The following is a 27591-nucleotide window of genomic DNA, read 5'->3' on the forward strand; positions in this document are numbered from 1 at the left end:
GATATTTTCTCTTCTTCAGGCTGACGTATGGCACCCCGATCCATAAGCCCATATGATGCCATCCTCAGAATCGTTAGTGAACCATTTCCTTCCACACCATCCTCCTTCATTTCTTCTTGAGAGACCTAAAGGTGGCCGCCTATTACTTTTCTTACAACCAGAGAACAAGCAACATACATGGCAGAGGCAATCCAGATGTGCTAGACAGCAGCCGAAATATACCAGACACCCGCCACAGCGTCTCCTTCTGTCGTCACATGGTTATTTCTCACATCCTCGGGGGAGGCACGACGCGCCTTTTTATGGTTCGTCTCAGAGACATTTCCTTTACTGTGCGCACGTGCATGGCATGTATGTATGTATGTATGTATGTATGTATGTATGTATGTATGTATGTATGTATGTATGTATGTATGTATGTATGTATGTATGTATGTATGTATGTATGTATGTATGTATGTATGTATGTATGTATGTATGTATGTATGTATAAATGTATGTATGTATGTATGTATGTATGTATGCACCGGTGCTTGTGTGCGCGAGGAAGCGACGTTGTGTTTGTGTCTCTGTGCTGTCTCTTTCTCTTTTCACTTTTGTTGCAGTGCAACGCCTGAAACGACGAAGCCAAACAAAATCTTCGCGCAGAGCGCGATTAGTTCTTAGGAAGAGTACAGTGCATACAGACGGAGAGGGAGTGAAGGAGAAACGAGGCCCAGTTCACTCTGCCCTGTGTGCGTCGTAATCTTGCAATACCAGCTATAGCTCTCGAGGCGATCCACGAAATTCCGTGTATTTTAACTCGGCTGTAGAAGGAATGACACAATCGTTTGTACTGTCAACCACTGTTCATACTTCCTCACAGAGTTAAGATTATCTGTAGGGCTTATCTGCTTAGTCGTGTCTCGTGCGAAGACTGCAGGTAATTTTGCGAGAGCTGCGCTGTGTGTTTTTAGAGAACGCGCGAGCAAGCACTTCGCTATTCCGTGAACAGTGATTCGGTCTGTGCTGAGTGGACGTTTCACAGGTGCGCAATTATGTTTTCAATGAAGAACACTACAGATAATTATATCCACAGTATAATATCTAGGATTTAACGTCCGAAAACTGTGATATGCTAATGAGAAATGCCGTAGTGGAAGGCTTACGAAATTTCGACCTGTGCGGGTTCTTTAATATTCACCTAAGTCAAAGTACACGGACCTCAAACATTTTAACGTTTACCGAAAATGCAGCCGCCGTCGCCGGGATTTGATCCCGTGACCTTCATCTCAGCAGACGAGTGCGATAACTAATAGCCCACCTCGGCTGAGCGCATTCATTCATCTCCGTAAACGCACATGTATGCTTTAAGCAAGCAATATCGCGCACACAACAACACACGCGCACACATACAGACACACTCGCACGCGCGCATGAACACACCCAGGGAGCTAGGTATGGGAAGCAAGGGAGCTTGACTGCCAGTCGTCCGGCCGCCAAGACCCCATACCGACCAAACTATACCGACCAAATGAATAACTAAAAATTATGTGACCTTTCAGCTCGCGGTATTTGAATCTCTGTACACAATAAAATAATCTGTTTTATATTAACAGAACTTAATGTCTATTATTCTGAGCAAGCTCCTGTGTGGAAAGCCGGAACGTCGTTGAATTAATGAGGTAGATAGTTTGACGATGACTCACCTGGCTGGGAGGAGGCATGATGAAAAAAAAAATGAATGAACGCCGACCAAAATGAAAATTTTCAAAATACTACAAAACTACGTCCCAGCTTTGGTACACCAACACCGAAACGTACTTCTTTTAGTTTTTTAAGCCTTGCCATTTTGGTCAGCCTTTATTCATTTCGTTTGTTTGTTTATTTTTCACTTCCTCATTAAATTTCAGTTCTTCTTTCGGTCAGCGTGGAATTTTGTAATTGTTCATTATTGCACGGCTGACGAAGAGGAAGGGCGTGTCGCTACAACCACTCATGCATCTGGACTATATGTACCTGCTTCTGTGGTTTTTTGATTGATTCATTGTTTTAACGTCCTGAAACCACCATATGATTATGAGAGACGCCGTAGTGGAGGTCCCTGAAAATTTCGACCACCTGGGGTTCTTTAACGTGCACCCAAATCTGAACACACCGGCCTACAACATTTCCGCCTCCATCGGAAATGCAGCCGTCGCAGCCTGGATTTCAACCTGCGGCTCAGCAGCCGAGTGCCTTAGCCACTAGACCACCGCGGCGGGGCTTCAGCGTTATTTTTTCGATTCCTTCATTGTTTCTCGTATCACACAGCAACGCTATGCATGGTTTTCTGCAAGCTAAGTTACAACTATCATGAGCGGAAACGGAACTGTATAAAAAAACTAACAGAATTTGTTGCCGGTTAAAAAGAAAAGAACGGCTGAGCAGATATATGCCTAAAAAGTTTCTGCGCTGGCGGCGTGTACCGAAATTTTTTTCAGCTCCTATCATTTTCACCAAAGCTTAGGTTACCGAGTACAATAGCCCACCTAAAAGCGAGAACCCTTTTAGAAAAACATATGACATTTTATAGGCGGGTAAATTTCACTTTTTTTTTTCTGTTGTCCTCACTTCATGGGACGGTGTGATGACAGGACGCCCGCAGGAAGGACTGTATTTAGAGAACATAGTCACGGTGAGTAATTTTATTGATTGATTTGTGGGGTTTAACGTCCCAAAATTACCATAAGATTATGAGAGACGCCGTAGTGGAGGGCTCCGGAAATTTTGACCACCTGGGGTCCTTTAACGTGCACCCAAATCTGAGCACACGGGCCTACAACATTTCCGCCTCCATCGGAAATGCCGCCGCCGCAGCCGGGATGGAGTAAGTTGCTATAACGCAGATGTCAAGAGTGACGTATCGCGGGGTAACAACATATACCGTGACAAGCAGGATGTTCAGCTGACGGTAGTGCAAAAAGATGCGACTCGCATTACTGCACGATGCAAAGCTTCAATCAGTAGAACACTATACGGCCAAGCGACGATGATCAGGATGAGGTGGCTGAGACTGAGACACAAAGAAAAGCCGAGTCTCACCCTCACCTCTGAATCTGGAGCTCCAGGTAATTCCCGGCACGAACAATGGCGTCCTGTGCTTCCTTGTGACGCATCTGGTCGGTCGACTTGCCCTGGATGCTGAGCAGGGCATCGCCCGTCTGCAGGCCACCCTTCTCAGCCAGGCTGCCGGGGTTCACCTGCGAGGCGACAAGACGCCGGGATGGTCAGTACCTACACGACCCGTATAGAGCACGCTACAGACCGCCTTCTAATAGTAAGCCTTATGATCACTGATAGAAGCCATAGAATAAGAGCAGCTTCGCGTCGTGTCATAAAAGTAGCCAAGGCAATGCTCGCAAGTGCTGCAGCTCTAATTTCATAAATATGAACTTATCATGCGCACAATCCTTTCCGCCGAATGTTTCATGGAGAATAAAAGCAGGACGGGTCAAACATTGACGTTTTCAAACGCGAAGCATTTCTTAGCGGACTTCGGCGTCTTTGATCGTAGATGTCTGTCTATCTATCCACCTACAACATTTAGCTCTCCTGGTCATTTCGATAATCGGATCTATGCCAAAAGTAGTATAGAACGACTTGACTCTATGACGAGCAAAAGGGACTTGTCACACCATGAAATTCACTGTTTATGTCATGAATGTCATAATTTACATGTCATGGTCTTGCTGTTCTTTCAGTAGTTTCGTTCACGTGACATGTTCCAAAACTTGTATGGTATGACATGACTACATGGCGAAGTAAGTGGGAGGCCCTAACGTGGAAATCATGACATGCATGTCACATAAGTTATGACTATACGCCACGCTCATGATGCTCTCGTAGCCAATTCGTTAGCTTCACATATACCAAATTTGGTATTACGAGACGCGAATAGACGACGAAGGTAAATGACATGTTTAATCATGATAATCAAGACATTCGCGTCATGTGAGACATGACTACATGTTACGCTCATTGTGCACTTGCGGCCGTTTCGCTAGCTTCGCGTATACAGGGTGTCTCACATAACTTGAGCCAGGAATTTGAAAGTGAAAGGCACTTAGGAGGCGAATTGAACCAAACGCATACAACTCTCACTAGCCTTTAGGTACTCAAGCTATTGTTATTTCTTCCCATAATATTTATTTATTAATTCTCAATTACCTACTTTTTAATTATAGGCTGCAAACCTCAAATATGAACACTGAGATGTAGAGCACTTTCAGAAACCACCGACTAAATTGTTTCCTATACTATGCGTCTCGCGCTGTTAATTTTTTCACGTTATAAAGAAAGCCGGCGAAATGTGTAAAGAGGCGGTGTGACGGACCGCGAGCGCTGATGTAAGCTTTCTTTACAACGCGGAAGAAATAACAGCGCTAGACGTATCGCGCAGAAACAATTTAGTTGGTGGTTTCTGAAAGTGCTCTACATCTCAGTGTTCATATTATTGGTTTCAAGCTCTTAAATAAAAATTAGGTAATCAAAAATTATTAATTATTAGTATGGGGAGAAATAAAAAATAACCTGAGTACGTACAGGCTAGTGTGAGTAGTACGCGTTTGGTTCAATTCGTCATTGAAGTGTCTTTCATTTTCAAATTCTTGGCTCAAGGTATGTAGGACACCCTGTATAAAATTCGGTGTTAGGTGACGTGAATGGACGACGAAGTTATATGACTGGTGCAAACATGATAATCATGACATGCGAGTCATGCAAGAGCATGACTACACACCACGCTCATGATGCGCTCGTGGCCGTTTCGCTAGCTTCACATATACCAAACTTGGTATTACCTGACGTAAATGAAGAGCAAACACAAATTTCAGACGCAAACATATTAATCATGACATTGAAGTGATGTACGGCATAATATACGCCCGCCTCGTAACGTTGCGCTGATTTTAAAGTGACATAGCAACCTTCCTCATTCGTACTTCGCATATCATCAATTCCCACTGTATCTGCCCATTTTTTTTTTTACTTTGCTACAACTACTCTCCGCGGGTTGTAAACATGATCTTGCCACCCCTGTTCACAAGCACCTCGCGAACGACAAAACTCAAGCGAAAAAAAAAACAAGAAAAATTAGCACGTGACGCACCACCTGTAGTGTTTGGGGCTTTTTTGTCCCTTTGGCATCGATAATTCGGGTGATATTATTATCTAGTGTTCGACGTTCCCTAACCACGAGATCACCATAAGAGACGCCGTAGTGGAGTTCTCCGGAAATTTCGACCACCTGGGGTTCTTTAACGTGCACCCAAATCTGAGCACACGGGCCTACAGCATTTCCGCCTCCATCGGAAATGCAGCCGCCGCAGCCGGGATTCGATCCCGCGACCTGCAGGTTAGCAGCTGAGTACCTTGGCCACTAGACCACCACGGCGGGGCTGCGGCAATTTCAATCATCTGGTGTTCTTTAACGTGCACGGAGATCGCGCAGTGCACGGGTCTCCACCATTTTGCCTCCATCAAAATGCGACCGCCACAGCCGGGATAGAGCCCGATACCTTCGGGTCAGCAGCCGAGCACCGTATCCACTACTCCACCGAGGTGAACTTCATAATTTGGTTATTGTGTTTTCCTTTTCTCTGGCAGTACATGCAGCATCTACTGTGACAGCCTTTAAATGAAAAAAATAGATAGCAAAACATCGGGACAGGGTTTTCATTCTAACACACTTGCTGAAACACTTCGAATCTTCAGAGATCTGTTAACCTTGTGAAGAGTAACGGTGAGTATCTCCACCTAAAATTACCCAGATTATGACGTTGGTCTGTAACTTCTTCCTTTTCTATTTTAATATGTTTCGCTTCGGCCCGTTTGCTTATACTTCCCTTTTATGCTTCGCCGTGCTCATTCAGTCACAAACTCAGATTATGGGGGGAAAAAAAAAGCTGCACTCCATTTGCAGTCATCAGTGCAGCCATCGTCATAAGCCTGACTATGTCCACTGCAGGACAAAGACCTCTTCCATGTTCCGCCTGTCAATTCGGTCCTGTGCTTGCTGCTGCCATTTTAAACCAGCAAACTTGCGCATCTCATCTACCCACCTAACCTTCTGTCTCCCCTTGACCCGCTTGCCTTTTCAAAGAATCCCGTTAGTTACTCTTAAACACCAGTGGTTATCCGGCCTACGCGCTACCTGTCTGACCAATGTCCATTTGTTTTTCTTGATTTCAACTATGACATCCTTCCCCCCGGTTTGTTCCCTGATCCACTCTGCTCTATTCTAGCCTTTTAATGTTATACCTATCATTTTTCTTTCTATCGCTCGCTGCGTCGTCCTCTATTTAAACTGAGCCCTTTTTATATACCTCCCGGTTTCTGCTCCGTATACGCAAGTGCCGGCAAGATGCAGCTGTTATATACCTTCCTCTTGAGGGATAGTGGAAATCTGCCAGTCATGATTTGAGAATGCTTGCCGAACGTGCTCCACCCCATTCTTATTCTCCAACTACTTCATTCTCGTGGTTCGCCTACGCGGTTACTACCTGTTCTAAGTAGATATACTCTTTTACCCCTTAAAGTGCACTGCCACCTCTCTCGAAGCGCTGTTCTCTTCCTAGATTGTTGTACATTACCTTTATTTTCTGCATATTGATTTTAAGACCTACCTTTCTGGTCTCCTTGTCTAATTCAGTAATCACGAGTTGAAATTCTTCCCCTGAGTTACTCAGAAATGCAGTGACATCGGCGAAGCGCAATAAAACAGACGGATGGCCGGTGGTTAGTCAGCGTAACCAAATGAACAACAAAGGATGGAAAATGAAGCCTAGGACGCTAGCGATTTAGATATCAGGGGACGATAGCGTTACGGGAAAGAAAGTAAATGAGCAGAATATATTTCCGAGCAAGTACGCTGCTGCTGTAAAGTGCGTTCGCTCAGCATATCGTCGTCATCATTCTAAGTAAGCTTCTCAGTCAGTGACAATATAAAGAAGTTTGCCGGTATCAGGTAGGTAGGTAGGTAAGTAGGTAGGTAGGTAGGTAGGTAGGTAGGTAGGTAGGTAGGTGGGTAGGTAGGTAGGTAGGTAGGTAGGTAGGTAGGTAGGTAGGTAGGTAGGTAGGTAGGTAGGTAGGTAGATAGATGGATAGATAGATAGATAGATAGATAGATAGATAGATAGATAGATAGATAGATAGATAGATAGATAGATAGATAGATAGATAGATAGATAGATAGATAGATAGATAGATAGATAGATAGATAGATAGATAGATAGATAGATAGCATTATTTTATTGATAACCCCAGAAATTTTAGTCTAGTTGGTTGCCTGGCTACTCCAGGTGTCTGGTAATGGCCATAGTATATACATAACAATTATTAGGTGCAACATCCTCAAACCACGATATGGTTATGAGAGATGATGAGAACATTCGACCAACTGGGGTTCTTTAACGTACACCTAAATCTCAGTACACGAGCTTCAAGCATTTTCACCTCCTTCGAAAATGCAGCCGCCCCGGCCAGGATCGAACCCGCCACCTTTAGGTCAGCAGTCGAGCAGGTTAGCAACTAGTCTACCACGACGTGTAGTAGTGTGTGTGGCGCATACTATGGTCCCTAAAATACGCCAACAGCAAAATCAGCCGGCACAAGATAAGGTAAGTAAGAAATCACGGGCCAGAGACCCTTGTCCTGCAGAAGACAAGTAATAGGTTCGGGAAGCAATGGCTATTATATTTGCGTATACAGATTCAATGTATTATATTGCCGTATACAAACTCAATGTAGTGGTACTGCTTCTGACAGCACGAAACCGGAGAGAATGAAAGAGGGAGTCTAATTCGAGACTGAGTTATGTTGTGTCATATGTGGCAGAAAACAAAATAACAAAAACTTGATCCGTGTAATTTAGATATTGATTATCTTACAACTTACGTTCACTAGCTAGAACATGATTGTGTATCCTCCCCGGCTCACCTTGGTTAGTACAGCGTGAGTCTCTTGCTGCGACGACAGCACTACGAAAAGTACGAAAACCGATGTGATCGAAAAACTTACCTTTATATAGTATCAAGGCTGATTGCAGTGACAACATGTGCCTTTCAGACTAGGCGAATGAACATTACTGTCATGAAATACTGAGAAGTCTGCAGTGCTACAGCCACACTCGTGACTCTGCGAACAGTCGTCAGTAAAATCTGCCTCAAAAGACGGGCAGTCTACGAGTCCTTAGTTTACTCTCAGAACGTACTAAAGCGACAAAAACTTGTTTACTTTCTTAGCAATAACTGACAACGGGCCACTGAGTGAAGTATTGTACTTGAAATGTGGTCAGGATCTTCGTTGGTTATCTAAGCGATGCATTATTCTAGGAAAACGTAAAGTCGTTATGGTAGCAAATAAAAAAGAAAGCTTTGGTACTGCACTGTGAAACGCGAAATTTCATTTTCCGGCGATGGTAGCTAGATTTTATTGAAGGCAATATTCGAGAACGCCCGAGCACTTAGACTTAGGTGCACTTTTAAAAACTTCAGGTTGTCAAAATTGATTCGCGGTCGGCAGCTATAGCTCAGTTCATAATTAAGCTTTCACTTTGGCACGTAAATCAAGCGATCTCAGTCCAGATTACCCTACATGCCTACTATTCACATCATTCCCCTCCTCCTGTCTGGTACGTGAATTCCGAGAATTAAATAGCACTTCCCCAGTAGATTCTTTGCATTGCTACGTCACCCCGCAAGCATATTTTCAAGTTGCCTAAGTGTGGAGCCAGAAACAGGCTTTACCAGAATATAAGCTAGCAGCTCAGCTAAAACTATGAAACCACGTCAGCAAATTCTGGAAGCTTCTTTGTGAACCTACACGTCATTTCCTGCACGCAAATAGGTTTCCTTTTACTCATACGCGCACACGCGCTCAGAAAGCACTCATAAACGCGCGCACTCTTATCTTTGAGCTGTCTCGAACATTCTCTAACCATCAGCAGGCCGCTATCATTCCATGCGCTGAGCTTCGAAAGGCTATCTGGCCAGCAGTTAGTGTACGGCGCGATCTAGCGTTCCCGCATGCTCGTCGTCTTGCGGGCCGTGCACACCGTTGCCGAAGTCTGGTCGTCTGCAGAGAGGGTGATGAGAATGATAGAACCAATGCTCGAGAGCTCTATAACGTGCTCTTCAGTGCTTTTACTGCAGCAGATATTGGACGAACGCTCGAAAAAGAGAATGCACAGTGAGCGACGCATTTTCGCGGCAACGAAGTGCCGTTAACGCCTCGGCGCCGTCTAGTGCTTCGTTTCTCTCGGGGCACTACCATATCTATTTCGCCGTCGTCACCCAGAACGCTCACAGTGTTAAGTGCCATATGGCGCACTCGAGAAAAGGCGCCCAGTATCAATTACGGCACACCGTTCTTCTGCCGACGGAGAAAAAAAAATAAAAAGGCAGTGCGCACTTGACCGATATCAACTGTGCCGACAGGAGGCGAACGGCATGTAGAGCGGCTGGCATCACCGGCGCGGAATTTCCGAAACGAGCACCACCCCTTGAGCGAGCACACGAGCCGCTGAAAGACCGGTGGTCGCACGTGTGGAATGCCGCGTGCGACCGGCGGGCAAAAAGAAGATATAAACTCAATAGGCGCGTGCGTGCCTTCAGCTCGCACGAAGCGATGGTGGTGAGAGAGAGAGCAGGCTACAATCGCTAGGAACGTCTTCTAAACGTCGGACGGGGCGCGCCCCACTGACACGCCACGGGCTTCTTTTTATATACTGCCAGGAGCGTACATAAACTGAGACGGGGGTGGAAGCTGCAAAGGTGATGCGGGCTTTAGTAATTTTGCGCGTCATCCGGAAAAAGCCGCCGTAGTTTGAGAACTGCGCTCTTCGGGAAGATGGTTAACAGCGTGATAATGACGTCCAAAAGCTGCCAATAATTAGAGCAACAGAAAAGAATAAGAACATGAAAAACTTTATTTTAATAAAAGCGGTAAAAAAGAGGGAACTCAGGAGCATGTTTGTTGGAGATTTTATTGAAGCACCTATAAATGAACGTCAGGGGAGAAGTGCACTCCAATGTCGCCCCTAGCGTCGCTGGGAATCTTTAAAGACGTGGCAGCGGCAAGGAACTGGCTGATATCCTTCTGAGCGCTGGAATAATTTGAAAATTCCGACAGAGACCTTCGAAACATGGCTGTCAAAGTTAATGTGATTAGAGTTGACGCAACTTAGTGACACTCCGTGTCACCACTGCCGAAATTCGCCATGTACATTACAAGCACTGCTGTCGGGCTCCTGTCTTGGTATTCACTTCAGTTATGCTGCGCCATCTATAAAGGAGCCCCCACGAAGTCAGTACGTGCCGCTCGTTTGACTGCGTATTCAAGCAAGATTTGCTGAAACTTTGCATGCGCTTTTGATACCACTCAGTACCAGGCGAATTTCCGTTTCCTTGTTTTTCTTTTTCTCATTCATGCGCAGAACTTAGCAAGCGGCACATATCAGGAGACCAAAGTTTGACTCAATGAGGTTAGATCGAAACAGGTGGACAGACATACGTACTGTAAACTTCATGAAGCTCTCAAAGAATGATAAGAAAACAAACAAGATCATGACATGCTCGTAGTTGCAAATTGATGAACGAAGGATTCATTACCGGGCAACTGCGTAATGATGTTACTGGTTCTTTCTGTTTGGGGGCATCATGGTCGCCTGTTGTTGCTTCTTGAAGCAGGCTAAGAAGTTCTTGTCAGGACTTTTTAGCCTTTGAACCAAAGGGTCGTGTGTGGTTCCTGTTATAAACAAAGAGCTTTGTTTTGGTCAATGTGTGTCGACATGGTCCCGATGTTTCTTTCTTTTAATTTTCTTATCAGATTCCTTAAAGAGGCGATAGTGGGGCAGCACTTCCTGGTCTTCAAGAGGTCCCTCAAAGGAGAACTTGCAGATACTTGAAAGCTTCGGCGCAGTATCACCGAAGTGGAATTTATCTATATAAGCGAATGCAATGAGGCAACAGTTCACAAGTGTCCATTGTACCGATACTTGGGTACGGCTGCTGGTTTCCCGAGTGTCTTACAAACGTAGAATGCTCAATCTATGGGCAACCATTTGCGCTTGACCGAGCAGTTGTAAATTGAGTCATCACCTACTGCCCTGCCACTCAAGAAGGTTTCAAATAATTCCCTCTGATGCAAAGTTAGTTCCGTGGCATCGAAAAGCCATATGACACCTTTCTGCAAGTGGCACCACCACATCACGCTTTTTTTTATTGGTTAATTGTAATTAAGAAAACTTGGTCCAGAAAAAAAAACTAACTGCAGCAAGGCTGAAAGAAACATTTGCGCAAGAACTCATGTCCGGCTGTTTTTTGTGTGTGTGTGTGTGTGGAAGTTTCCTTTATCGTATAGCCATCTATTTTTTTTTTCTTTTTCCCCACACTCAATAGTAGAAGGTTTTATTTGAGCACGCTTTCCTGCACTCACTCAATATGATCTACTGGGTGTCGTAACAAATACATTAAATTGTGTACTAACCTTTTTTTTAATTCATTTGCCAGCAGGGTATGACTTATACTTCTTAGTGAAATGAATAGAGCATATATCAATGGTTGTTGAATAGTGCCCATGTAAAACCAAAGGTAGTGCGTTAATTATTTTTTGGCTGATTACCGTTTAAACAAATACGATCGGGTAATCCAACTGTCAAACGACACCAAGTCAGTGTATTGACTTCTTCATTCTAGTAACAAAGCGGCTACAATATTGTAACAAGAAACATTCAGAATCTGGGTCATACATTCAGTATTATACCTTGACTCGTTTCATCGTCCGTGTTCATTTAGAAGCACACTTTCGATTCCCAGCTCAGGTTCCGCTCAGCTGTATACAGCTGACGTCACTTCAAGTCAGCCTTTAAAAAGTCTCTGTCACCGACAAAACATTACGACGTAGCAATGCTTCCTGAGCCGTAGCTGGCCAAGGTTCTTAGCACCATACCGCCTCAATCGCAGTGCTGTAGAGCCGTCGTGAACGTTGTTTCCAATTTGGTAAGTTGGGAGGAACCGTCTCACAACGCACACGGTATAGGCATATCGAGGACGAGGCCACTCAAAACATACCTTAAAACACACCCTAACGCAACCAGCCTAAAAAAAAAAAAATATGGGACGCTGTCCCAAGAAAGCCGACACAACACGTGAGGGTACCTGCATGTATACCTGAAATGCTTGAAAGCGGAACTAAACAGATCGATTGCTGTTCTTACAGAGTATACAATTCAGAGCGCCACAATTACTGTGAAAATTGCAGCTATTTTTTTCCTGAGTTTTTACAAATTTATTATTAATTTAGAGCTAAAGAATGGATTGATATGTGAAGTTCAACGTCCGGAAAATCACCAAATGATTATAACAGATGACGTAGTGGAAGGCTCTGGAAATTTCGACCACCCCCATGGGGTTCTTTAACGTGCACCGAAACCTCGGCACACTGGCCTCAACATTTTCGCCTCCCCCGAAAATGCAGCCGCCACAACCGGGATTTGATTTCGCGACCAGCGGGTCAGCAGTCGAGTGCCTTAACCACTAGACCACCGCCGCGACGCAAGAGCTCAAGAAACCTACTGTTTATAATTTCTCTGCGTACCAGACCGCGTGGTCGTTTAGGAGCCCAAGAAAACAATGATTTCAAGCGAGCGTCATTAATCAGAGACTGGTTATTGCGCCAAAATGTTTCGGAGTTGGCAGATGAAATCCTTGTTTAAGCAGAAAAAAGTACAAACGGGTAGCCTCATTTCCTTTTCACGACCCCTTTAAGCCATCTCTGTAGATCTGCCTGGCACAGAAGCTCATCTTTCTCTTCTTTTTTTTTCATTTTTTCTTCTACGCGGCATTTTCAGGTATACATACACGTGTGGCGCTGGAAATTTCTCCGATTTCCCGCGGCCAGTTGCAGCGCTTTCTGCGTGCGTTTTTCGCCGTGAGAACGCTCTGTACCTGAGATTTATCGTCGCTTCTGCCATCAAAATGTCATTACCGCATAGCGATGCGATGAGCGCGAGCGGACAGTGAGGCGCATCGCCATACACGGCCGTGGTCGGCACGCATGCTTAGCGAAGAATGCTTGCAAAGTGTATTCTTGGCCTTCATATAGCGACTATTTGCACGATCAAAAAGGGCATATTGTACGCTGTCTATAGTTTTGTCGTGGTAGCTTAATAATACCTCGCACATATTGGCCGCCAGGGCCTCCACTAGAGAGGCCAGCGCTGCGATCGTTTTGACGTCACAGATAAGATGCGTGCGCTCGCCTTGCTGCGTTGTAGTTGTGGAATACGGCAGCTTCGCTTTCGCGACACCATTTTGCACCGTCCCTCGTGGCTGCACTGGTTCTTACGGTTGATTGATATTTGGGGTTTAACGTTCCAAAACCACCATATGGTTATGAGAGATGCCGTAGTGGAGGGCTCTGGAAATTTCGACCACCTGGGGTTCTTTAACGTGCACCCAAATCTGAGCACGGTTCTTACGGTCGTGATATTACGATGCAAATTAGACACGACAGTGCCACCGGGGTCACCGATTTGTAGTTTGCTTGCCTGTATCATCAAGTCTAACCGCTTTTTCAAGCATTGAGCTTCAAGCCCCTCCGTGGTTGTCGAGTGGCTAAGGTACTCGGCTGCTGACCCGCAGATCGCGGGTTCGAATCCTGGCTGTGGCGGCTGCATTTCCGATGGAGGCGGAAATGTTGTAGGCCCGTGTGCTCAGATTTGGGTGCACGTTAAAGAACCCCAGGTGGTAGAAATCTCCGGAGTCCTCTACCACGGCATCTCTCATAATCATATGGTGGCTTTGGGACGGTAAAGCCCACATATCTATCATTCAAGCATCGAGCTTCAAAATAGAGGGAAGCACGCATGATGTCTGCAGGAAAAGCGCAGGAAATGCGTTGTTCTAGCAGACAAAGCCAACCCGGCATCCTATTATTGACGTCATTACGTAGGTGGGGCCACGGTATGTCCTCGAGGCCAATATAAAACAAAAATAAAGTATGGCTTGCATTATGTGGAGTGCGTAGCCATGCGAGCTGGAGAGTGAGGGTGAGGACGGGAGAAAGGATTTCGACAGTGTGCGTCTTCGTTTAACTAAGCGGCTGTGTGTGATCAAGTTTATATAAGGCCCGGGCACTGCCTTCTTAGCGTAATTCAGCAGTATTTTGATGTCAGAGCTGCGGGGGTGCTTCAATCTTTGTAATTCAAAACAAAATGTGAGGGACGGATCGAAAGGCATTGAATATATTGTGATGTAGAGAAAGAAAGAGATAAAGAGATTGCAGTCAAACGGTACGCTTATCATCCAAGCGGGTTGAGTTTGTATATTGGAATCACAATGCGTGCTACACATGTGTGTAGAAGAAAGCGTCATGACCAGCGTCTTCCACTGGTAGATAACCAATGATGAAAAACAACCGGACGACGGTAAACTGCTTTGTCAGTGCTTATTGGAGCACCCTGCTTATCGCTAGCGCAGATAACAAGGCACTGACACGAGCGGAAATTGCCTCCCACCAGCAGAAATCCTGGCTGTCTTTTCAGGAATCATAATAATAGGTTCTTGGAATGTCTGGACAGAGAACGTAATTTACTCCGATGCGTACACAAGTCGAGCGTACGGAAAACAACATGGAGTCCAAACCAAAAGTCTATTTTCGTGAGTTTTTCTTCCTAATTTTGCCTCCTCTTATTTTATTTCACTTTATTGTGTGGCTGCGTAGGGTTGAGAAATACTTACAAGCTTGTGCAGGAAGTGGGTGGTTTGCAAAACAATGCAGAAAAAAATAATTAATTTGTATTATTCAGCAAGTGGCACAACTTATGGGCTGCGGCTTGCTGTTTCACTTTTGAGAGTGCTGCCCCGCTGTGGTCTAGTGGCTAAGGCTCTCAGCTGCTGACCCGCAGGTCACGGTATCTATAGTCCCGATCCCGGCGGCCACATTTTCAATGGAGTCGAAAATGCTTGATGCCCCTATACTTATGCTTAGGTCGAAGTTGAAGAACCCTGGGTGGTCAAAATTTCCAGAGTCGTTCACTGCAGCGTCTTTCAAAATCATATGGTGGTTTGGGGATGTTGAACCACAAAAATAAAAAAAAATGTATCGAGAGAGTGCTGCCCTTTTTAAGTTTCTTTTTTTAATAATGAATAATACCTTCACCGGGGACCAAGACATCTGAAAAGAAGACGTCAATTTAACAGTACTATAGTTATATGTATACAAGTAAACCAATTTCTAATATGTAGGACTTCGGTTGCATTACCCGAAAGGCTTATTTGTTGAGCACATTTTAGATAAAGGTCATTTAAATGAAGCACACAAAGAACGATTCACTCTGAAACATGACGACACGTGCTGATCGATTGATTGATTGGCATATAAAATGTGGTATTTAACGCCCCAAAACCACCAATTATTATGAGAGACGCCGTAGCTAGTGGAGGGCTCCGGAAATTTCGACACTCTGGGTTTTTTTTTAACTTGTGCCCAAACCTGAGCACGCGGGCCTACATCATTTTCGCCTCCATCAAAAATGCAGCCGCCGTAGCCTTGACTCGATCCCGCAACCTGCGGGTCAGCAGCCGAGTACCTTATAACCACTAGATCACTGCGGCGGGGCGACGACACGTGCGTCGACGGTTTCTGCAGTCGTAAGGGCGCTGTGACGGGCACACATTGCAGCTTAACACTTTAACGCTTGCCGTCGTGTTATCTTATATACATTGCTACAACACTGTCAGTCAATCACAAATTGCGTTCCTTCTTTTTAGGGCCGAAGCTCCTTGTAGCGGCACCCGTTCGTCCCTCGTAGTCGTAGTCGTAGTGTGTAACCAGTCTTACATTTTGACCTCCAAGGTGGTGCCGGTGAGAGATTTCTTCTGTGCGTTGCTGAACAATAAAAAATTTGCAGCGTGCGCTTTAACTAAAAGCAGAATTCTCCTGTCTCTCATTCCCCCTTAGCAGCCATTGGCATGTACATTGAGCACTATCTGACAAGAAAGGGTTGCTACGTTATACTCGCTGGGCATAACCTCCACGGTTTTAAAAAGGTTTAGTGAGCGTTGGGCCACAGTACCATGAATAGAGTGAGCTAGTATATACCATGAACTCGAGGTGGTTAAAGGTGGGAAGTAGACACGAAGCGCAAGCCGTAAAAAAGTGTGCGTGTGCTACCTCTCGTTTAGTCCTTGGAATGTCCGCTAGATGGCGGTGCATATTGTTATGCCTGCGAGTCCACAGCGAACGTCCGTGCCTCTGAAAAAGGCAATCTGTGTCAAGGCCAGCCCGCCTGACGCGAACAACTCAACGGCGTAAACACGCACGGCGCCTTTCTGGCGCGCACGCGCAGTGAGTCAGCGCAGCCGCGAGCCCGTCGAGTAAACAACCAGCGTCTTCCTGTCTGGCGGCTGACGCAATGCGCGGTGACGTCACTCGTCCTTGGGTGCAGCCACCTGCAGCGCAGCCTCTCCAGATTCGATGAGAAAGAATGACGCGGCCCAGCGGCGACCTCATTGGAGGATTCTTACCTCGCGACCAGCGGCGCTTCGGGTTGGACCTTTGGGTTGGACCCGGGGCATATAAAAGAAGCCCTGCGGCGCGTCGAGAGAGACCCCTTTTGACAGCAGACCCATTTGAGAGTAGAGCTATGTGTTAGTGAGAAGAGCTTAGCTCTTCGGGTCTCTGTCGGCCCCAGTGCCGAATTTGTAACGCCTCTGTATATATGCTGTACATAAACCTTGTTTAAACTCACCGTCGTCTCGTCCGCTCGTCTATCAGCTATGCGCAGAAACAGTCGTGAGCTGAGAAACCTACGCTACATAACCGCTGGTGACCTTCCCGGCGGAGTTCGAAGCAGTGGCGCCTTCGGGACCGTGTTGGCGTCGCCGTCTTTCGTAAACAGTGGTTGCAGCGGTGAGATTCGTAGCGCCCTTCGTAACGTCGTCGGAGGCGCGCTTCGCAACAATATGTGGAATATATAATGAAAAGATGCGAGATGGTGGTATTCGGAGCGTTGACTAGATTGGCGAACGAACACACAGACAGATTCATGGACGGACTCACGGATGGCTGCACCGACGGGTGGACGCATGAACGGACGCAGGGGCGGATGCATGGACGAACGCAGGGACGGACGCACAGATGGACGTGTGGACGCACGAACAGACGCACGCACGGACGGGTGAATGGACGCACGGACGGTCGCACAGACGGACGCGTAGACGGACGGAAGCAAGAACGAATGGACGGACGGATGCTTCGCCCCACTCTCCATCACTCACTCCATGGATATGCTGCCATTTTGTCTTCCTGCACATGCCTCGCAATACAATCTGAGAAAAATCAAAATGATTCTAATGGGAGTGTTTTGGAATATACATTAGGACATACACGTAAACACCCGCATTCAACAGCCACGCACACGCGTCACAGCTTGTTCCGGGACTGCACCTTCTAAAACATCGGCACGATGTTTCAAACGCTCTGTATTATGAGCCTAAATATGCTAAATCGATGAACATGCAGTGAATTTCGTTTCTATGTTATGCCAGTGAGGCGGGCCGTGAAAATACAACCAAGCTTTTTCTTTTTCTTTCCTTTGGCGCAGACCGCCAGCCATTCACATATACACTTTGCATTGCAACAATTTCTTTAATATCAAACATTCCAGTCCGTCGAACAACTGCTCGAATTTCGGATTATATATCCCCAATATATCAACAAATATTTCTTTTCTCGCGAGTGCCAAAATGTGTCTCATGAATACAAAAATGAAACAAATGGAAAACTTCCTCACTTCTGAAAAAGCATATTCTTGGGAAGTAATCAGGATTGTAGCTTCTGTATGAACTTCAGCTCGAGCTCATTTTGAGTTTACGCGTTCAATCGGGAGACCACTGTGTTGAGAGCACTGAGGGACGCAAGGTTGGCGAACTGGAACAGACATGGTAGTTTGTGCCTATTTTGCTTGGCGTTGCTGCGTTTTTGTTTATTTTCTGGGCGTGTTGATGCCATAAAATTTTGTCGCTGATTTGCGAATTTTCGACTGACTTACAACTGTAATAAATATATCTTACAGCCACATTATTTCCAAGGAGCTCATCTTAGTTTCTCGGATTACTTTTTTGAGTAAAAATGATAATAAGTTTCGCATTTGCAATAATTTCTCTCTTTCAGCAAAAGCAGCTTCGTATTCATCATTTAGAGGTGAAAAGTCTGCCCAATAGAGAAAATCAGTGTCGTATCTATTAAAAAAAATTAAAGTTCACTTACTTCGACGCATCACTCCTCCACTCTTCCGTTTACTTGCGGTTCAAATCAAACCAAAATCATTCAGATGTGTACAGAACACCGCACGTGGCACGTTTGTTGGTGGCTGGCTTGTTCTTAATAACATCCGACACAAAGCTTTCTGGTGCTACGAGCAACGAGCGATGTTCTTGTTTCTATTCCAAACACTACCGGTTGAGCATTTCCCTTCTGGGTTTTTGAAGATTCCAAAAATTTCTTGTAAAAAATAAAACTGGCACGAAATCAATGCTTCCTAATTGTTTCAGTGAGCATACGTTTACAGACCACAAGGGCTAAAAAAATTGAATGATCATTAATTATTTAAAATTAATTGACTATATCTACTAAAAGAGCAGATGTTTTTTTGGGTGGGGGAGGGGGCGAGCTTGAATCATTGCGCCACGTGGTGCAGCAGATCTAACCATCCGGTTCCTTAAGTGAAGCCTGCGTGATAAACTCGAATAATACGACGAAACACTGCGTAAACCCAAGGAATGCCATGAGGTGAGTGCCACTACTAGACGCCTAAATGGAGGGTTAGGGGCCACCTCATTTTTCTTCCTTTCTTCTTTAAACGCAGCGCAACGTGGGCTGAATGTCGCAAGCGTAACATATGTAACAATCCGCCACCCTCCCCAGTTTTTCTTTTATCTCTTATCCTATTTCGACGTGGAGAAATACCCAACATTCCCATGCGCGGCTGCACTTTCTTCCGCCTCTATCCAGGCCCACCAGATGCAATCGCCCGAGAGCGGCATTCTTCGACGCTGACTGAACCTAAGGCTCGCCAGGTGCGGCTTTCCGGTGAGAGCGGATGTGCGGAAGCAATGAAGACGATGAACGAGCAGTAGTCTCTTACTGCGTGCGCAACTCCATTTGCGTAGCGCTGCGTAAATCAACGAAGTGCATGCCACCTAGCTTGGAGAGTCCTCACGGACCTTGATGAACTTGCGGAAGGCGGTCAATATAATTGTCTTCAATCACGCGCTGCTGTTCCTACGTGTATCGCTCCTCTTCAGTTTCCTCTCTGACCACTCACAGGTGCGCGAAGGACATTTGTGTTCTGCTAACTGGTCCCCCTTTTTCATTACACACTAACATTCCAAGATATACACTACAAACTGTGTACTTTCATAACAGTAACCAAATTCGACTTTATGAATAACATCTATGTAAACACAACTGGGGAGAAACATTTATATAGCAATTGTTAATGATAACCCGGAGTTGTTAACCAGGTTTTTTTACCTCAGTTTCTACTCTGGCTGTAGAATTATAACTATAGTATATACAATTGAAATCACACACGCACCCCTCCTTACACATACAAACACGCACGCTCATACAGTAGCACGCACGCACACACACAAAGGTGGCGATTTGCAAATCGCTGACACGGTGTTTTGTCACGGGCCGAGGATGTGCGGCAGCTCCAAGCTCAAGCCACGTTGCAAATCTAGTGCTGCCTTTAGAACCTGTCGATCTACGTGGTAACAAAACAATCACACAGGACCTATTTTGAGTCTTCTCGGGTGTAGTATATGATCCGCATCGGGGAGTCTGACTGTTTTATCTTGTACCTAAAGTTTGATTGATATGTGGGCTATAACGCCCCAAAACCACTGTATGATTAAGAGAGACGCCGTAGTGGAGGTCTCCGGAAATTTCGACCGCCTGGGGTTCTTTAACGTGCACCCAAATCTGAGTACACGGGCCTATTTCCGCCTCCATCGGAAATGCAGCCGCTGCAGCCGGGATTCGATCCCACGACCTGCGGGTCAGCAGCCGAGTATTTTAGCCACTAGACCACCGCGGCGGGGCTGTACTTGAAGTCACTCGTGTATGCAATGTCAAGTCCGGTCCGCTTAATGCATGTTTGATCTTACCTTTTTTAATCCTCATGGCAAATACATATAAAAGCTACACGAAGGGTCTTTTTTGTGCAGCGAATCATATTGGTTATTTTACTGCGATAGCAATTGCCCCACCGTGGTGGTCTATTGGCTAAAGTACTCGGCTGCTGACCCGCAAGTCACGGGATTGAATGCCGGCTGCGGCGGTTACATTTTCGATGAAGGCGAAAATGCTGTAGGCCAATGTGCTCAGATTTTTGGGCGCATGTTAAAGAACCTAAAGTGCTAGAAATTTCCGTAGCCCTCCACTGCGGCGTCTGCCATAATTATATGGTCTGTGTTGGGACATTAAACCCCGCATATCAATCAATCAATTATTACGATAGCAATTATATGGATACTTTCGGTTGGATTTTGCCGTCGGCATCAGCATCAACGTGGGTGTCGGCGTTGCCGTCATTCACGTATATCTATACGTAAATATGTATGTGAAAACACAATAAAAATAATCCAAAAAAACTATGAACCAACTCTCTGAAGGTAACCCTGATTGGATGCGAAGCAGCCGTGGTGCCCACGGCGTTGACCCGGTTGAAACGGGCGTGGACGAGGGTGCTAGAAAAAATCGTTTGAGTCGAAACTCGGTGTAGCGTTTACTGCAATAAGCGTTTGTTTGAAACATTTACATGAGTGAATTCGAGTTGCCGTTTACTCGAGTAAACGTTTGCCGGTGTCACTGCTCTTACCCTGCCGACGCTTGCGTTCCGCTTCCCTGGCTAGCATGACGATAGTTATAGCGCGTGAACAAAACGACGACACAGAGTAAAGAAGGACACGAAAGACACTTCTTGTCTCTGTGTCGTCATTTTGTTCTCACGCTATAGCTATCGTCATGCCATACCAACTTGTCCAAGCTCCACACTTCTAAGCCACACTCCTGGCTAGCACTTCGTCGGTGTTGACGCCGCCATTCGGGAACGCGATCGGCTTCGCTAACCATCGCAATGCCGGTGACAGCCGCAAAAGGAATGCGCACACTAGCGGGAAACATTCTGCGATGGCGCCCCACCCGTCGGCGTGATCGCGCGGCAAGCGGCGACATGCTGTCCACATTGTCAGCGCCGCGAGATTCTCGAGGCGCGCGTAGCGCATGCCCACGCCAGCTCGCGGCTTCTTCTCACCGGCAAATAGAGAGAGAGAGAAAGAGGTAGCGCGAGTGAGATGATGCTCACGTGAGGAGTGGGCTCAAACGTTACGAGTGGTGGAGAGGGTAAAGCGATCGAATGTTGCGAGTGGTGGAGAGGGTAAGGTGAGAAAGATGACAAGCGGCGAGGGGCGAAATGCTAGAGAGAGAGTGACGTCAACGCGCGCGCACTAAGAGGAAAGGCGTGACCTACTTAGCACCGCCTCAACACCTGCAGCCTGGGGAGCGCGGTGCGGACGGAAGGACAGCGTTTCACAGGATAGTAAAAGAGCTACTTCGCATTCAAAGGACTCCAGTGCGCGGAATTGAACATCCGACCTTTGAAGTATGAGTGCGAGGCGTTAGCCACTGAGCCACGAAGGAGCCCCTTCTTTTTTTGACAAAACGAAGCGTATTTTTTGACAAAACGAATGTCAGTTTTCTAAGGTGTACCGTCATGTGCGACAATGTCAGCGTAGTAAGGGCATCGCTTTATACACCGAAGTGAGCTGGTAGCCATGGCAGCAAAACATCATGATGACATTCAGGAGCATTATTACTTATAGGTGCGTGATGTCCAGATATAATAGTTCTCGCGCATTTGGTGAAATGGTCAATTCCCGTGCCACTCGTGTGTCGAAAAATATCAGATGGGTACCCGATGGGACAGACGTAGCAGACACATATACATTGATGGGGCTGTCAAAGAGAATCACACCAAATGTTGACCGCATAATCACACATATAAACAATAAGAATATACAGGGAAGTCAATTAGATGAAAAGAAAACCACTCAACATTCCCCTCTCCCCTTTTTTTTCTCTGCTCTGGTGACAGAACAACATAGAGGCCTAGCGAGTGCGATAAAACCTAACAATTTACTTGAGATGATGGCTTCACCTCTTTGCACACTCTGTTGTATACGTGTGTTCGTACATTATACTTGAACAACGAAGTTTTTCATCGCTATGCGTCCCATAAAATCCTTGTCCTCTGGCTTTGTTGAGAAATCGATGACTGCCCTGCATCTTGAGGGTTGTGTCTTAAAGGTCAGGGGCGAAGCCACAATGAGGGGGGGGGGGGGGAGTGGTTATTTTCGTGAAAAAGAAGATAAAAGTGCACCCCGCAACTGTCTCTCACAGTGGAGGACATCTCAGCAGTAGTGCACAGGGGAAGGGATGAATAGGCTTATTAGAATGTGGAGAGAAGAAAAGAGCGGAGAATTAAAAAAAAGTGGAGTTAAATGCGATGACGCAGCCCGCAGCCGTCGAGAAATTAAGTTCTGCACTGTCATATACAATGAAATTGTTGTAGCGGTGAGTGCTGAAACTGCAGTTTTGTGTTTGTGAAATAATTAGGGGAAAAATGCTCTCGGATGTCAAACATTAGCGAGTCTGAAACGTAATCGTTTGTTTTGCCTTCCGCAAGCGAGGAAACAAAAGTGCGTTTTCAAGATTGGAGTGAGGACGCCAGCCTTATTGGAATCCTAAGCTCAAGTAAAACACGGCAGGTTCTCATTTCAGTGTTTTTATTGGGCCTTCTTTTTAACAGATTAACTGCGCTGTCTCAACGCATTATCGCAGGAGAGAAAAGAGTACGAGTAAGTGTAATATTTGGTTGTATTATTGTATTATGGTTTAACGGTTCGACATGAAGCGTCACCGGATAAACATCGTGAACCACGACATTGTTAAAAGTCCTTGCAATATACTGTAGCCATTGCGTTCCTCCTTGCGTTAAAACGAACCTTGCAATTATTGTGATCATGAAGCATAACAAAGCATACCCACCAACACTCGTGAAAAGCACTGAACGGGTGACGTTCCTTTGCCCCAAAAAGCTTGTGGCAAGTTTTTTTGATGAGAGAATACTTTAGCCAGTTCTCCGATGTCAATTTTTAACACTCCTGGAGCATGTAAAACCACAAATAATATGAGCAGCCACTGTACATAATAAGCAAAATTGAAAGATTAGTTTCCCTAACACCAATCACGTGTGCAGACTTGAACGCTGTATACTGCAACATTCTTCCTTCGGGACTCGCTCGCTGGATTTCGTGCCAACTGGTTGTGCCCCCGCGATCTCCGACGACAGCGCAGCTCTGGCCGACTGGCTCGCCCTACGCCATCTCCTGACGCCGACAAGAGCTCTCGCTGAGTGGTGCCCCGTTTTCGGACTCCTGCGACCGTGTCCATCTTTCCTACCGTCTCGTTATTTCCGTATGTGGTCTCTCTGTCCCTGCCCTATCTCTATCCCTATTCCTTTAATCTTCCATATGCCTTTTAATCCCTCCTTACCCCCATCCCTCGTGAGCCACTGTTGAGGTGTCGCAGGCTGATTCAGACAGTTACGGGGTTCACTTTTAATGTTTTTTCTCTCTTTTAAAAACCAGTCGCTCCAAAATACATTCTTCCTTCAAAACAACTGTGTGCGGATGACAACTTTTTTTTTCTTCACCAATTCCCGTAGAATAGACAAATCAAGCAGATTTTCTCAATTTTCTTTTTAAAAAGCACAGTTCTGTTTACGTTTATACTGTTAGGTACAGCTACAGAGAAAATTGAATGGTTTGCGACACGCAGGACACACCAATGTGTCACATAAACCGTGGCTTTTCGCGCAGGAATTTTTAGTATCACGTGGGTCCCCGCCGTGGTGGTCTAGTGGCTAAGCTACTCGGCTGCTGACCCACAGGTCGCGGGATGGAACACCGGCTGCGGTGGCTGCATTTCCGATGGAGGCGGGAATGTTGTAGGCCCGTGTGCTCAGATTTGGGTGCATGTTAAAGAACTCCAGGTGGTCGAAATTTCCGAAGCCCTCCACTACGGCGTCGCTCATAATCATATGGTGGTTTTGGGACGTTAAACCCCACATATCAATCAAATCACGTGGGTGCTCTACAGAGACCACTCACAAATAGTAACAAAAACAAGAGATCAAATAATGAATACAGCAGAAACAAAATAAGCGAACAAGGAGAAGGATAGGGGCCCCGTTCAGAGTAGTGGTTTTCCGGTGCCGACCAGTTGTTGCCACAACGCCTTCCCGCCCCGGTGAGCTCCTCACGAATGGTGTCGCCGCGACTGCGCAACTTTAGAGAACAAAGCGAAAAAAAAAATAAAGTGAGATATGCCACGATAAGGGTGTGAAAGAAAGCCAGATGGGTCGCTCCTTCCTGTCGGGATCGACGTGATTTGGGTTCTTTTTCGCGGCGTCTCTTCCTTCCACCCAACCGACACAACCTTCGAGGTTTCACCCTGCACGTCTTGCCGCACTTTTCCTCGGCGGGGCGCATCCTTTCTGTGTGTATTTTGTGATCAGCGCCCCCTAGCCGCTTTGACGTTGGCCCGCCTTGGTTGTGGGTTACATTCGAGCAGTGAGTGTCAGTGGCGAAGAGGCCACGCGTCGCACCCTCCCTGGGCCCCCACGGCCTGGGAAGCGTGCGCCCGCCGGCACACAAGCGCCGCGCCTTGTACGCCAAGACATTGCACAATGTGACGATGCGCATTCGCTCGGACTGCGTCCCTCCTCCGCGCTCCTATTTTGCGAGAGGTTCATGCGTTTCGATTCACAGATCGATCTGTACGCACCCGCCGCGTGGTCGGGCCACTAGACAGACTCTTCCGCGCTTATATCGGCGTGTTACATCGGTACTGCTTGTTGTAAACTGAACCAGTTCACGATCAGATATTCCGGCATATGCTTCTGTTGTCAACGTCTACTGTCGAGGTAAAGTTGGCTCCTTGAGAGCGGTGGATCGTGCGAGTTGGTAAAGTGTGATAATTAAACAATTCACATGTAGTAAAACTAAATCGAAAGTAGCAGTCAAGCAACAGGCTAAATAGGATGATTGCCACTGCTACTCATCTCCTTCTCTCGAGTAGTGTTTATTTGTTCACTCCGTCCGAGTATAGACCAAACGCCTAAATATCTTTGTGCGGATACCTGCACAGTACGGGCGCAACGTAGGTGATAGGAGGGAAACAGAAGTGGCATTGTGACAAAAAAAAAGAGAAAAAGCAAATTTAGGCAGCATTTCAACAGTAGTAGCAATCCTCATGAAAGTGTGGAGCTGGGCGGCCTGCATTGTTTGTCTTCCTCTTTCTCTTTATTTCTTTATACCTTTGTTTCTCATTTCATTTTTCTATTTTTATATCTCTTTTGGCTCTATCTTTCTTTCTTGCTAAAGTAATTTCTTTTAGGAGCGAAGCTCCTTAAGGCGTGGGCTGTGCGTCCCCTGTATGTAGCCACCTCTCGTTCAGTTCTTGCAGTGTTCACTAGATGGTGGTACTTGTAGCTGACGGCATTAAGTATTACGCTAGCCACCGCCCGATCTAAAGGGTACAGCCATATCCATCCATCCGTCCGTCCGTCCGTCCGCCCGCCCGCCCGTCCGTTCGTCCGTCCGTCCGTCCGTCCGTCCGTCCATCCATCCATCCATCCATCCATCCATCTATCCATCCATCCATCCATCCATCCAAAATATGCAAGATGTTATAAACTAGACGGCGGTACGTGTAGTTGATTATGAAAGATGCGAGGTGTTATAAAATAGGAATGATGCCACATATGGCGCGTGTCATCGTTCGATATAGTGCGGCGACGTACGCTAGGTGGAGCGTTGCAATAAAATCGAGTGGTCAAAATGTACGGAGGATTCATGGTTTACCAGGTTTACCTCCGGAGCTTCGCCCACTCATCATCATTCACTTCGTGGATATGGCGGCACTTTTTTTATCGCTCTTTCTTTAGTTCTTTCTCATTCCTTCCTTTCCCTCCATCTCTGTGAATTTTTCACTTGCTTCTCTCTATTTCTTTCTCTTCTTTTCTTTCTATATCACTTTTTGCTCCAGTTCCTATATTTTCCATTTCTAGTTCCGTATCTGTCTATCTTTTTCATACTCATTTTTCCTTTTAATCTCTTCATTTCTCCCTCTGTGTATTTTAACTGTCACCCATCAGACTTACATATCATCCCACGCCATACAAATCGGCGCACGTGTTTTGGAGAGAAGCAGAAGATGAAGAAGACGAAAAGAGCACGCACCGATTCGTGATGTTTATGATATTTTTCTGTTCATTCTGCATGGACGGTGACCATCGGCTTAAGAAGCTTCGCTGTTAAGAACTGCTGATGCACTTGCACATACTGTTCATTCACTTGGGTCTCACCCCGTGACACCTTGATTCAAAGTGCACTGGGATATATTGCATCATATTGCCGCTGTCATGGAGCATCCGATCTCTTTCCCAATGGTAGGGCCTAAATACAACTATGAAGTGATATAGATGATATAAAGGCCGCACAATTGATTTTCTACTCCATTTGTTTTCTTTATAAAGCATCTTCACAATCTCGAGTATTACGACAGCAGGGCAATTTGGAAAAGGACGGCACAGTAGCTGTATTGCACTAGTCGTGCAGAGATATCAGCAGTAGCGTATTTCTATTTTATTTGATATTGAAGTGCCATCAATCGTGAAGCACGGTGTTGCAAGCCTCAGAATCTTGGCTTAAAAGATATAAAACTCAATCCACTCATTTAAAGGGCGTCATATAGCACACTCTATTGTGCCTATATTAAAGTAGGCTCTATTTTCTTTATAGTTAGCATTACTGCCCTTTGTTTGATCCACTGATCATTGTACCACTGCGCGGCTGAGATCAAAGTTGTGAGCTTGACTTTAGCCGCGGCGGCCGCGTTTAGACTGGTGGTTGGGCAAAGCACTCGTGTATTTTTAGTAGGTGTCCAATAAAAAAATTAAAGCTAGTGAAAAAACGTCAGGCCTGCGCGGAAGGCGCAGCACAGCCACAGCGAAAAATAGAAGAGCGGCCTTTCAGAGCCTTTTCTAAACACTCATTGGGTAACTGTTGCTAGCACACTTGCTTGGTGCCCACTACGACATTATTATTCAAAATTTTAGGGCAATAGGCCAGCATTCACTATGCTATTTTTTGTGATTCTTCTGAGAAGCGTGGTATCCGCTAAACTATTGCGAGGAATTTTGTGTCAACTGTTCATGCAATGGCTGATGACGGTGACAAATTATGCCTGAAGTGGGTATGCACCACAGTTGATGGCTGAACAAAAACAAGCTTTTTTAATGGGTTAGAGCATTGGACGACCTACTCGTTACGCTATTCGTATTGTGCGACGACTGCTTGTTATTTAGTTGTTTTAAAACGCTTTATAAGTCGTATTAACGCGATTGCTTTCCCGTCATCAAGGCTGCTTAAGGCAAGC

At 45.9% G+C, this 27591-nt stretch overlaps 1 protein-coding gene across 4 annotated transcripts in view; it reads right to left on the minus strand.

Annotated features, from left to right (window-relative positions):
* Zasp52 (Z band alternatively spliced PDZ-motif protein 52) overlaps nucleotides 1-27591 on the minus strand; it is a 100960-nt gene that overhangs the window by 43329 nt on the left and 30040 nt on the right. For all 4 annotated transcript variants that reach the window (XM_037413669.2, XM_037413667.2, XM_037413670.2 and 1 more), the window contains exon 2: nucleotides 3070-3221. In XM_037413669.2, coding sequence (XP_037269566.2) covers nucleotides 3070-3221 — 152 coding nt within the window. The remainder of the gene's footprint in view (nucleotides 1-3069; nucleotides 3222-27591) is intronic.

The sequence above is a fragment of the Rhipicephalus microplus genome, chromosome X, assembly GCF_043290135.1.
Source record: "Rhipicephalus microplus isolate Deutch F79 chromosome X, USDA_Rmic, whole genome shotgun sequence".
Lineage (NCBI taxonomy): Eukaryota > Metazoa > Arthropoda > Arachnida > Ixodida > Ixodidae > Rhipicephalus > Rhipicephalus microplus.